This window comes from Tiliqua scincoides, chromosome 5 (assembly GCF_035046505.1).
Source record: "Tiliqua scincoides isolate rTilSci1 chromosome 5, rTilSci1.hap2, whole genome shotgun sequence".
NCBI classification, from domain to species: Eukaryota; Metazoa; Chordata; class Lepidosauria; order Squamata; family Scincidae; genus Tiliqua; species Tiliqua scincoides.
Window position 1 is genome coordinate 91673958 of NC_089825.1, and position 13215 is coordinate 91687172.

Genomic DNA, 13215 nt, shown 5'->3' on the forward strand with positions numbered 1-13215 from the left:
AAGCTTGACAAGAGAGGACCTGATGTGGCCCAAGAACCCATTTATTGAGGAACATGATTCATTCCATCTGGCTACAGCAGAGGGAGTGGTGAGCCAGCCAGGTCCCCTCTATCAGCCTGGCTGGGATTAATTGCCATTTGCCTCCCAGAACTGTCTCATGCAGGGACCAGAAGACACGAATGTGCTTATTTTGCTCTTCCCATATGGTCCCTTTCCCCTTCTGTATCATGTGCGTTCTAGACCAGCCTCTCCATGAGGCCAACTGAACTAGTCACTTTAGGTAGCAACTTGTTGGAGGGCATTCACTTGTTCACCTCCACTGCTGTTTCTCCTCCTTCACCCCAGTTCATGCATTGGAAAAGGAAGACAGGAATGGAGCAGATGAGGAAGTGGAAAGGAGAAGAGAGCAGTGGGCTAGAATACCACTGATGGCCTGTCTCTGACACTTTAGTTGACACTCTAGCTGCCACTCTCTTCTCCCTCTTCTGTTCTGTCCTCTTCATCACCAAATGACCAGAAGCCCGGCCCTGCCCAGCCATTGGACAGTTTATGGAAGGGCTCTGCACAGCAGCGGGAATTGTTAGAGGGAACAACAGGGCCAGGAGGTCTTGGGCCAGCCCTGTGCCTGTTCACTGTCAGCCATCATTCTTTTGAACTGTGAGCCACTTGAAGTGCATTGAAAGGAGGGTGGGACAGAAAGATACCAAATTTCTTTTTAAAGGGTATAGTAAACATGAGCAGCTGCTAAATATTTGACTTTGGTTATCATTTCAGTCAGAAGAGAAGACTTGTGCAGATTATGAAGAGGACGAGCATTACTATTCATCCGTCACCAGTCCTGTCACAACCCTGAGAGAAGACATCACCACTTCTTCTCATTTAGTTGACAGCCTAACAACAGAAGGTATCAGTCAGGGCCAAATGCCCGGAGTCTGTAGGATGTCTGTAGGATTGCACTGATTACACACAGGCAAAATGAAATTTCTCTGCTTCAAGGTTCTGTCTCACTGGACATCTGGATTAACTGGGGAGAGGGAGGGAGGGCTAGCGGGCTGGTAGATCAGGCCAAGGAGGGGGACAGGGACAGTAGAGGGCTGCCGTCAAGGGCTGGGACAGATCTAAGTAGACCAGTATTCCTCATTGTTTACCCCCTGCTGTACCACTTTGCTTGGTTCACCTATTGGAAGTACCATCAGAAGTAACTGGTGATGGTGTCATCACCAGTCATTTCTGGGTAGGGAGGCCAGATATGATGTGACAAACACTGGTAAGAGGCTCAGGGTGGATGGGAGGGCTTTTTTGAGCACATGAAAAGCATGCTTTGGCGCTCTAGCTGCCATGCCAAACCAAGCCTCCTACTGCTATTTGTTGCATCACGTTACTGGTCTTGCTGCCGGGCAGCAGGTGTCCCGGTGTCCCACAAGGACCACCAGAAACCACCTCAAGTACCACCGGTGGTACCCGTACCACTGATTGAGAAACACTGAAGTAGACCCATTGGGGACAGCCGTGCTCAACACAGAGCACCACTGTATTGCTGGGCACTGAGAATGGACAGGATTGGGTCATTAGAGGGCATTGCAAACAGAATCCTGACACCTCTCACTTTAGAAATTCTCCAGTGAAGTTCAACTCTTCCACTTGCAGGACACTGTTCCAAACTAGACTATTTTTCCTCCAGTACGAGTTCTCCCTTATTCCCCAGGATCTTGTGCATAATATGCCTAGCACCAAATTTGAGCGTCTCCTCTGAGACTAGTGGTAGGTACCAGTTCAATTTTGCTGCTTAATAGTCCCTATCGCAAGCTGCTAATTAAAATAAATAGAAAAGAACATTAGTAATTGCCCTTCAGCAATGAAGGAGGAAGAGGAAAGAATTCTTTCTGAGACAGAGTTGACTTTGCAAAAAGCTAATAAAAGATGAACGAAGAGCTCCCTCTGGAATTGTGATGGTTTTCCAATTCATTTTTTTAACCTTGGCAGGAAAAAAAGTTTGGGATTTTTTTTGTTTTGCAAACATTGGGCCCAGTCCTACCCCATGCCTGCTCACAGCATGATGCTGACAGAGCATGAATTGTATGTAATTGGGTAGGCAGGTAAAAGTAAAAGTTTTTTTTTTTTAAACTTTGTTACTTACCTCTCTGCAAGCCATCTGGTCTCCCGGTGATCTCCTTGGACCTCCGTCGTCTTTTCTGTGGTGTAAGTCAGAGGAGGTTCTTGGGAGTGGGTCCGGGCCAGAAAGGGGGGGATAGGATTCAGTGTGCACGGCTGCTGCCAAGTTCCTCCTACTCATGCCCTCTCTGGGCCCAGCTTCCTCCCCACCACAATGCACCCACAAGCCTCCCCCAATCTTCACCTGCTGCCCACTTACCAGCTACAATGGAGGAGGAGAATCAGTGGGCTACTATCACCTGCATATGGCCTCTGCCAGTTTGTCCTAATTTCCACGGCTCACCAAACTTACACTGATAGGTCACAAAATACGTGAGTGTAGGTCCCTGATAGGACTGGACTGATAGTTAAGCATGAATAGAAGGAGACAAAAAGAAAAAAACCATCAGCTTAGTCAGGACAGAAAACTTCATTTGTGGAAGTCATAAAGATTTCCTTGCCATTGACTGAGACAGTCAAGGCCATTGCCTTGACTGAGGCCATTGCCTTGTCTGAGGCCAGTTGAGGTTCTGGGTCTTGGGCCTGCCTAGAAATTGCACTCATGGACCTGTTGGGAGACACAATGGCAGCTCAGTGCTGTGAGAGAAAAGGACACCAATATATGCTTCAGATCTTAATTTAAGAATTCAAAACAGCCAGCTCATAAATTCAGCCAGTTTGAGAACAAAAGAGAACTAATATTGGTCACACTGTTGAATCTTGAATGCTCCCTGAAGCATTTGGTGGGCCACTGTGAGATACAGGAAGCTGGACTAGATGGGCCTTTGGCCTGATCCAGCGGGGCTCTTCTTGTGTTCTTATGTTCTTTATTACACTATATGAAATTAAGTACATTTGTAAGAAGCAGTAAACACTTATGAATGGCAAGGAAATGTCACTTGTGGTAACAAATCTCCTTAAAGAGGGATTGCAGGGCTGGCTCTCCCATGTTGCCATATGAAGTGGCTGCTTTGAGTGGTGGACTGTGGAAACATGAAACTGGTGGGAATGCCCTGCAACCCACACCTGCTTGCCATCTCTTCCAGCCCCCTGCTTACCCAGCCATTTCACCCTGCTCCCTGATCCTCTTCTCACTCACTGAAAGAAAGCAAGGATTGGAATGGTGTTGACCAACCCCTTCACCCATTGGTGCTGCCATGAATGAGCAATTGCAGTGGTGCAGCTGGCAGAGAAAGCAAGGGGCTGCTGTGATCCAGTTTCAATAGTTCCCCTCCCAGGAGGGTGCCTGGAACAGAATCAATCTGCTGCCACCACCTCCTCTGTCCCTGCCTGGCCACTTCTTCATAACAGGCTGGGCATCCTGTATTTCTTAGGGCGCAATCCTAACTCCTTATGTCAGTGCTTTCCAGCACTGGCATAGTGGTGCCAATGGGACGTATGCTGCATCCTGCAGTTGGGTGTCACTCAAGGAGTCCTCCTCAAAGTAAGGGAATGATTGTTCCCTTACCTCAGAGCTGCATTGTCCTTAAGTCAGTACTGGAAAGCACTGACATAAGGAGTTAGGATTGTGCCCTAAGACATATATATCAGTGTTTCTCAACATTTGTCCTCTGCTGTACCACTTCAAATGGTCCACATTTTCAAAGTACCACTGGACAATAACTGGCAATAATAATAATAATAATAATAATAATAATAATAACTTTATTTTTACCCCGCCTTTCTCCCCGAAGGGACTCAAGGTGGCTTACAACAGGTTAAAACAGATTAAAAACATAATTTAAAAACAGATAAAAGCATATTAACACATATCATAAAAACAGTAGTCAGATAAAAAGTAGTAAAAAGGTAAAAAGAGCATAGAGCAGCAAGTCATAAAAGAATCAGGCTGTCCTGATACTGAGGTCTACCTTTAAATGCCTTAAAGAAAGAAACAAAGAAATGCCTTAAACAAAGAAAAAAGCACCAAAATCCCATTTCTTACCTTCACATTGTTAGGATGCACTGGTTGCAAGCTTCTCAGGATTAAAGATAGATTTAAAGACCCTCTTCCGGGTTTTTCGCTCCTCTGTTGTCGCCCCAGAATGCATTCATATAGAAGTTATATTGCATTCAGTCACTAGATGGGATGAATAATAGAATCTAATGGAATCTAATGGAATTATTCACCCCATCTAGTGACTGAATGCGCTATAGCTTCTATACATTGTTACAAGGCATTTAAAGGTGGACCCTGGTATCCACTGGGGGTTCAGGATGGGGAATGGAGTCTTCATCTGCTGAGGTCATTCCAGCAGAGAGGTAATAAATCCTTTCCTCTTGTACCATTGCCAAGAGGAAATGTACCAATGGCATCATCGTCAGCCACTTCTGGTTTGGAAGGCCAGAAGCAACTCTACAAACATCAGTAAGAGGCTCAGGGTGGATGGGAGGGCTTTTCTGAGTGCTGAAAAGCATGCTTTGGAGCTCTGCCTGCCAAGCCGAGCCTCCTACTGCTGTTTGTTGTATTGTGTTCCTGGTCTCACTGCTGGGTGGCAGGTGTCCAGAGGTCCCACAAGTACTACTGGTGGTGCCTGTACCACTGGTTGAGAAACACTGACATACATTGTTAGGTATATCAATGTATGATACATGTAAGTGAAGGAAAACATTTTCTAGGACACCTGGATTTTAAAAAGATTTTCTCCACAGAAGGGGATCAAGATAATTAGTCTTCCTTTTTCTTATATATCCATACATATAGGCCGACTATCTAGGAAGACTTATTAGTTTGTTTCACATTTTTATAGCACCCTTCCTCCAAGGAGCGTAGGGTGGCATACATAGTTTCTCCCCTCTTTTTGTCCTCACAACAACCCTGTGAGGTAGGTGAGGCTGAGAGATAGTGACAGGCCCCAAGTCACACAGGAAGCTTCATGGCTGACCATGGCTTCACCTTTTCAGTAGGTCATTCATTCATCCACTGATCTGCCAACATTACTGGTTCAGATGGGGAATGGAGTCTTCATCTGCTGAGGTCATTCCAGCAGAGAGGTAATAAATCCTTTCCTCTTGTACCATTGCCAAGAGGCAATGTACCATTCCACTGCTTTGGAAGGAATTAGAAAGAAGGAAGGGAAAGTTTTCTCTTCTCTGACACTTAACAACATCTTCTGGCAGAAATTCATTGGCTTCTGTCTTTCTGTACAGTGGAAGACAGAAATGAGATCCAAATAACTAGAATATCAATCAAATTCATAAATATCTCCACTGCAGTGCAGTCGCTAGGGGGTGTGGGGGTGTGCATTGCACCAGGGGGATTGACACCACCACTGGCCAAAATTGTGATGATCTTGGTATTTTCGAATAATACCATCATTTGATGTGTAATTTAATGCAGAATGCAATGAAAGAAACCGTACTGAAATATCTGCATTCTACAAAACATTATTGCCAAATAACGAGAAAAGGAAAACACAACTGGGTTTTGTGTAACAAAAAGTGGATTTGCTTAACTCAAAGCTGACCAATGAGACTGATAGTTCTGAGAGCCAATGAGAGGTTATTATGACAGCAGGGAACCACTAAGGTGTTAGTAGTAGTCAGCTCTCATTTCCATGTATCAGAGCTACTATTAGAACTTATATTCAGTTGTGTGAGTGCCATCATGTTGGCCACTGGTTTTTTTGTTGGTTACTAATTTGTTGGGTGACCTGTACTATCCTATATTTAAACAAACAAACAAACAAATGGGGTGACACCCACCCTAGCGATGCCACTGCATTTAGGCTGTGCGTATGATATCGTAATTTATTCTGTACGGTCTGGTACTGGAAGAGGTCCATCATAGGGGTGGCAGACTGAGCTCTTGCACTGGGTGACACAAATCCTACTGAAACCTCTGCTCCACTAGCTGATGTTAAAGAGTTGGACTGTATAGGCTGGAAACCAAAAATATGTCTTCTAGGGTGTCTTTGCAAGTGGCATGGAAATCTGATATTCCTATCACTCCTTTTGCCTTTAAAAGTCTGCAAGGCACCTTGCAATATAAAACAGAATAAAAATATAACCACTTGTCTAGAAATAACTGTTACTACATGTTATATAGTGGGTCCATGCAAATAACGGAAGGTATGGAGATAACAGCTCAGTACGTTTATTCCATCTTCAGAACAAGACCTGGCAATGAATCTCAATGAATCTGACACAAGGCAAACACCCCTGGCTTTTATAGCCTGTAGCTCCGCCCAGACTCCCCATGATTGGTGCAATTGAAACATTAACTAGAGGGCCAATCGGATGGTAGGATTTTGATCCATCACCCAATTGGCCAGCAATAAGTCTGGGCCAATCAGTTATGCAGGATTTCGATCCTGCATAACTTGCATACATAACACTACATATCATCATGCAAAACTAAGAAGCAACTTTTAAAGCTGTATCTTCACTGACAAAAAAAGTCACTCTAGTTTATAGCAACTAATAAGGCACACAAATTCCTCTTTCCCTTCCGTAGTTTTGCTGCTTAAATAAGCATTTTGACAATAACATTGCAGAACTGAAGCTAGTGTATTTTACTTACTTTCAAGCAAGAACACACAACATTTTAAGGATCACATTTTACACACTATGTACTGGGGTGGCCAAACGTGCTTAACATTAGAGCCACATATGATAAACTTTAGATGTTTGACAGCTGCAAGAGAGGTGTTTGCGAATCACAACATTTAAGAAGCATTTAAATACTTCAGTATATAGAACGTCCTGTGTTATCTGCAGGAGTTCTGTTCTAGCACCCTCAGCAGATAAGAAAACCTGTGAATGATGGGATCCATTGGTCCTGGGGGGCCATGTAATCTTCTGGAGGCAATGGGAGCTGTGTGTTTCCAGAGGAAACTGGAAGTGACGTTTAAAGGCCTTTAGGCCTTAGGAGAGCTGAGGAAGCCCTTCCTGGCCCTCCAAAAGCCTTTTAAGGCTGTAAACATCATTTCTGGGTTTGCCTGAAAACCAGAAATTACCTTCTAAGATCTCTTGAAGGCCTTACAAGACATTCTGAGGGCCGGGGAGGCCGCACATGGCCTCCTCGGGTGTCAGAACCCCCTCTGAAATAAAAACAAACAACAAATATAAACAAACACATAACGAACACAAACTCCATACACAACACACACACACAAAACAAAAACACAAAAACACAGCGTTGGAGGGTGCAGGCAATCATATATCAATATATCTAATCAATCAATACATATCTTCTAATCTTGTTCTTCTAGCTTAGCCTCTTAATATCATTTATCTATCATACCATATCTTGTATAATATATCATGTATACAATATATTCATCTAAATGCCCTATCTTATACATCTACAACTCCATTTTCAACCAAGCATAAAATGATCTCCATTGCTCTGTCTGTATCGGTTTATGCTGTTGATCCAAAGTCTCTGTAAGCCTATCCATTTCCGCCACTTTCATTATTTTCTCTATTAATTCATCTTTCGCTTGGAATTTTAATAACTTTCCAGTATCTAGCATATAAAATCCTTACAGCAGTTAATATCATAACTAAATACACATCATTTTCTTTATCTATAATATCTAAGATAATATTAAGCAAATAACTTTTGCAATTGAAGGAAGACTTTCTTTCGTTTTTGAGGTGAATTTGTTTATATTTGTTGTTTGTTTTTATTTTGGAAAGTAATAAAAATAAATAAACGAACAAACAAGAACACCCTCTGGAAGTGACCGGAGCACAGCTCTTATTGCCTCTGGAGGGTCCATGTGGGGCCTGCGGATAGTGAAATCTAGCGAAACGGGGTATCCGGACACCGGCAGACAGTGAAATCTGTGGATTCCAAATTTGCGGATATAGAGGGCCCACTGTGTTTACTCATCATGAACATTAAGCTTACATTTTAATTCAGTAGACTCTCCATTTATATGTAGTAAATAATTATGAAGCTTGAAAATTTTTTATTTACCTTTTATATTAATTGTGATGCAAAAAGGAGCTCAGCCAACATATTTTTGTGTACATGAAGAAAGACCTGCATGTGGCTCATAAGCCATGGTTTGGCCACCCCTACTTTATACCAACATAGTAATCAACACAGTTCACCGTTGAACTTTCATCACTTTATTCATTTGGAAAGAGGTTTCTGTTAAATGAAAAAGCAACACACAAATCTGAGACAACAACTACAAATAGGAGGAGGCAGGGGAAAGCAAAAGCTTGAGAAATTCAATGGCTTGCAAGTCAGTGGCATAACTGTGCTGTAACATGATGCAGTAAAAGGAAGGAACAGAGCCTTCCCTAGCCAGTTCCATACATTGATATGGACACCATATTTAAGCCATTGTGGTTTCCAGACTTTCTTTGCTATTAGTTGCCAGTGGTGCAGGACTAGATCACTAAAGACATATTTGCCATGAAATAAGAAGAGATGTTTCTTATTTTTTTGTTTTTGTTTCTTTCCTATAGATGACACAAAGTTGAACCAGAATGCAGAAGCAGATGGTAAGTACCGAATCTCATGGCTTTTGCTGTGGGAGTACTGAACATTATGTAAGTCTGAAAAAATATATATGCTAGGAGGTCAGCTTCCTTATAATTTTTTCTAGGCCTATTAGAAGGTGGAGGGGGTTTGATATGACTAAATTGGGGAGGACTGTAGAGGCAGGGCTTATAAGTATCCTTAAAGGCCCCCTATCTATTCTCCCGTAATTGGAGCTTGGAGGGATATGCAGAGCCCCCTAAGTTACCATCATCCTCTGCTGTTGAATGCTACGTCAGTGGCGAACAAATCATAATAATTACTCCATATGATCTAATTGTGGAGGGGTGCTGAGGACTTTACATGTATCACTGAGAGAACACCTGGTTGGACAACACTGGTTTTCCTGTTTTGGTGCAGCTATTCCATCAGGATATTTGATGGAGGAGGGAATCACCATTGTAGCAAATCTGTGTCCTGTATGAGATATCCAATGGTTGAACTGAAAAGTTTTGTTATAGTGGAAGCCAGAGGAAAAACCTGGGGATTCTGTAGATGTGCCGCTGATCTTGTTGCCCTGTAGCAGTGGTGTCGCTGTGGAGGTGTGGGGGGCATGCAGGCTGCACCGGGTGACATGCATGGGGGGGTGACACACACGGGGTGAGGGGTAACACCACTGCTGGCCAAAATTATGAAAATCTTGGTATTTTTGAATAATACCATCATGTTATATATATATCATTCAATGTGTTTTTTTCATGCAGAATGCAATGAAACAATCTGCATTGGAATATCTCTTTCTGTCAAAAGTTATAGCCAAAAAATCCAGCAGGGGCAGGGCGATGGTGCCTCACCATGCCCAATGCCCAGGGCATTGCCCCACCCACTACATGGGAGGTGGTCCATCATGGGGGTGATGCACCTGCATTGGGTGATGCAAACTCTAGTGATGCCTCTGCCCTGTAGACTTCCTGGCTGAGTTTGCAAAGGTAGTTAGTGCTGTGATTCCCCAGTTGCTGGTATTGGGAGACTTATGTATCCATGCTAAGGCTCCCCTGGCTGAGTATGTCATGTAGGCACAGAGTTTTCCCAGGGAATCAGCAACCCCACACATGCAGCTGGTCACACAGCCTAATGTTTTCCTTCAGACAAGATGATGATGATCTGTTAGAGGCCTTCCCTTGTCTTGGGCAGATCATAATCTGGTTATGGCTCAATCTCTGGAATTTCTGACCTCAATGATAAACCATATCCTTTCCATGCAGAAAGTCTGGGCCTCAATTTCTGGCATCTCCAGGTAGGGAAAAATCTGGGTTGTTTAGATTCACTGAGAAGAGACGGGTGGTGTCCTTAAATTTATAAATCTGGGAGCCCATACAGTTCAGCTTCCTGCTGGATAGCAAGATCATCCACCTGCCATATTCCCAATACCTGCTTGCATATAGTCTGGCCCCACAGAATGTGTAGGTATATATGGGGGGGGCGGGAAGAACGGACCCACATGCCAATGGTTTCTGAATTCACAACAACTTTATTGTGTCCCCAAAAGCAATACCCCGAACTTGACCCTATCTCAAAAGGCTACATCTTTACAAACAGTAGTTCAAAATGGTTTGGTAGTTCAACCTCATGGCATTATGGGTAATCATGGTGTTTCTGTAGCAGGCCTCCATGTTCACTCTGATCGTTCTCAACAAAGTTCACCCTTATTTTCATTTTATTTATTTATTTTGTTACTGCTGCTGCTGTTGTTGCCATTTCTGTACACTAGAAATTCACAATTATGTTATTTTCGATCTCTGTGTCTCTCCCTCCCGCCATTAAAACTTCCCTAGGTGGTCTGAAAGATGACCTTCCTAAGAAGAAAATGGGGTCCCAGGTCCATACAGGAACAATTGTAGGGATCATTCTAGCAGTTCTGCTCATTGCTGCCATTATCCTTGCTGGCATCTACATCAGTAGCAACCCTACCTCCAGTGCTGCTTTGTTCTTTGTCAAGGTGAGAGACCAGAATTCATGGTTGAGGCCAAGCGTTTGCCTACTCTAAAAAAATTGGCATTGCCGTAACTATAGTCAACTTCAAGAAAGTTTCCTCCTACTCTGAGAGGAAATGACAGGCTCTTGGCTCCCATTCCCTCTCCTCTTTCTCTCCAGCCCAGTCTTCCTTCCTTCCTTCCTTCCTTCCTTCCTTCCTTCTTGAGCCATTGCCCCAGATAACTCCATTATTTTCCAGATTCAGTTTTGGGAGTAAGACTTTAACTCCTTGACTCAGTATATGCTGAAATTCAGACACATATATTGGCCCCATGTTTTCAGCATACCATTTAGGCCTCGACGGAGGCAATTCAGTGCACTGAAGGGTATCTATGGCCCTGCACCTGAACTATTTAGCATTTGCAGACACTAATCAGAAAGAAACAGAAAGAAAGAAAATAAACTTTCATTCCTAGATATGCACGTGATTTCAATGAAACAGACCCACAATTCTCAATGAGTGTGCCTCGGCCCATTGGTGTGCCGCAAATGGTCTGCAAGAGTGTTGTGGCAGTTTGGAGGAGGGTTATATATTAGTAGGGCCATTTGGGGACGTGAGCCCCCAGCCAGGAGTATGGTGTGACTTGTCAAATGTAAAAACACTGATGGTGTGCCTTGACAATTTTAGTGCCTTCTCACTGTGCCATGAGACGAAAAAGGTAGAAAATCACTGAAATAGAACTTGCGTCCATATAATCACCATGGTCCAAAACTATCTGTGTGTTCTGATACACACAGAGAGAGCTCCTGCGTGGCTGTGCTACCCAGTGGAGGGGATTGTTCTTGCACCCTACAGGATCTGTGCATGCAGCTGCTCTTTCCATTGATGTCAATGAGGCAGCCTTTGTAGCAGGGCCTGCCTATCCATGAGGCTGATTGAAGCAGTTGCCTCAGGCAGCAGATGGGGGGGGGGGGCACCTAATTGCCTCCAGTGCTCCTTCTCCTCCCTGGAATGGAAAGGAAGAGGGGGACAGAGAGGAAGAGTAAATATAGAGGGGAGGAACATGCTGAGCTAGAACACTGGAGAGTGGGAAGAACAGAGACTGACATATCAGTGGGTAAGGGGGCAGCATTTGGCATGCCATCTCAGGCACCAAGAAGTCTTGAGACAGCCCTGCCTCTTGGGCAGGAGATCTCCATCTGCACAACAGAGCTCCTACACCATTGAAAAAAAGCTAGATCAGCTTCAGCATGTGTTCCTAAAGAGTGTGCCTGAAGACTTTCTCTTTTCACATGCTGATGTGCTTTTTCTTTTCATGCTACAGCGGAGGCCGCACCAATGGCCTGCCATGAAGTTCAGAAACCACACAACATACAGTGAAGTGGAGCATTCTGGTCATGAAAAGGAGGGATTTGTCGAAGCAGACCAGTGCTGAGGAATACCATTCGTCTTATTGCTCCTGCACCTTCAAGGATCTCTCCAGTCTGAATATCTCCTCTTTATTTCACAATTACTGCAACTGAAGAAATGGCCAAAGGGAAAAAGAAAGCACAGTTTTTAAAATGTCCCCCAAAGAGAACTGAAATGGATAAACAAGGAGCTAAAAGCACAAAGAAACATGTAAAATAGACAGGGGCCCCCCCACTGGATGAATCAACAGAGAAATCTACAATGGACTTAATTTTCAAAGTGGTGACCCACCTCAGATCAACCAGCCATCTATTGCTGGCTGCCATGCCAGTGGAAAGCAGTCTCTGCTTTTTGCAAAGCACTGTCACCAGATGCTACAGATAACCAGAAAGTGTACATCTGCCCCAATGCACTAACAGGGTGTCCCTATGCATGCTAAGCAAAGCCCCCCAAATGGTGGAATAGCAAAATATGCAAGACATCCAAAAGAGGTTGAGATTAGGGGGAGGAAATTCAGCCTTCTAGTTGGGAGATTGAAGTTTGCCTTCTAAATATCCCTTGAGAGATTACATTGGGGTTAATAAATTATAGCATCATGGAATGGCTAGTCTGGCTTGCTCTATTCGAATATCTCACTGTCGTCACAGCACTTATCAGATGTAGCACCTGACATTTGTGGATTGAGGAGAGCTTAAGCCAGGCCTGAAATGCCACCTTCATATTTATCTGTAATGGCAGTATAAATTCAAGCCAGGAGAAAGAAAACATTAATTAAGGAGGCCTTGCTGTTGACAGTAATCACCCCTTGTTGACAACTAAATCAGCCAGGGGATAAAATGTGTGCCAAACATGGCCCAAGACCTTAAAAACAACACAACTCATTATTTCTGCTGTGAATTACCCACTCCACCTCACAATGAGCTCTGGGGTTCAGCTTGCTTTGCTTTTGCTTCAGAAATTTTAAGAGCTAATTCTGGCCATGCTTTCAGTGGCAGAACTACAGGGAACTTTTATCGGTGGAAAGCAGCAAGGTTAGCCTTATTTTAATGAAAGAAGACTACAGTTCTGTTGATAAATGCAAGGTCTATCACTAAAAGGTAAATTTGCCCTTAGTCCACCTGCCACTATTTCTGAGCCCATTAACAGCCATGTTTAAAATGGGAATTAGAACCCAGTCTATTATCAAGGGAGTCACTTGGTGCACCAAGATGTTTATTGTAATGTTTAAGTCATTTTTGCC

General features: G+C 43.6%; 1 protein-coding gene across 1 annotated transcript in view; it reads left to right on the plus strand.

The window, feature by feature from the left end:
• PLXDC1 (plexin domain containing 1) overlaps window positions 1-12237 on the plus strand; it is a 60581-nt gene extending 48344 nt beyond the window's left edge. Inside the window, exons 11-14 of the mRNA XM_066627627.1 lie at window positions 775-904; window positions 8578-8613; window positions 10426-10589; window positions 11890-12237. Coding sequence (XP_066483724.1) covers window positions 775-904; window positions 8578-8613; window positions 10426-10589; window positions 11890-12000 — 441 coding nt within the window. The 3' untranslated portion in view covers window positions 12001-12237. The remainder of the gene's footprint in view (window positions 1-774; window positions 905-8577; window positions 8614-10425; window positions 10590-11889) is intronic.
• Window positions 12238-13215: the final 978 nt, after the last annotated feature.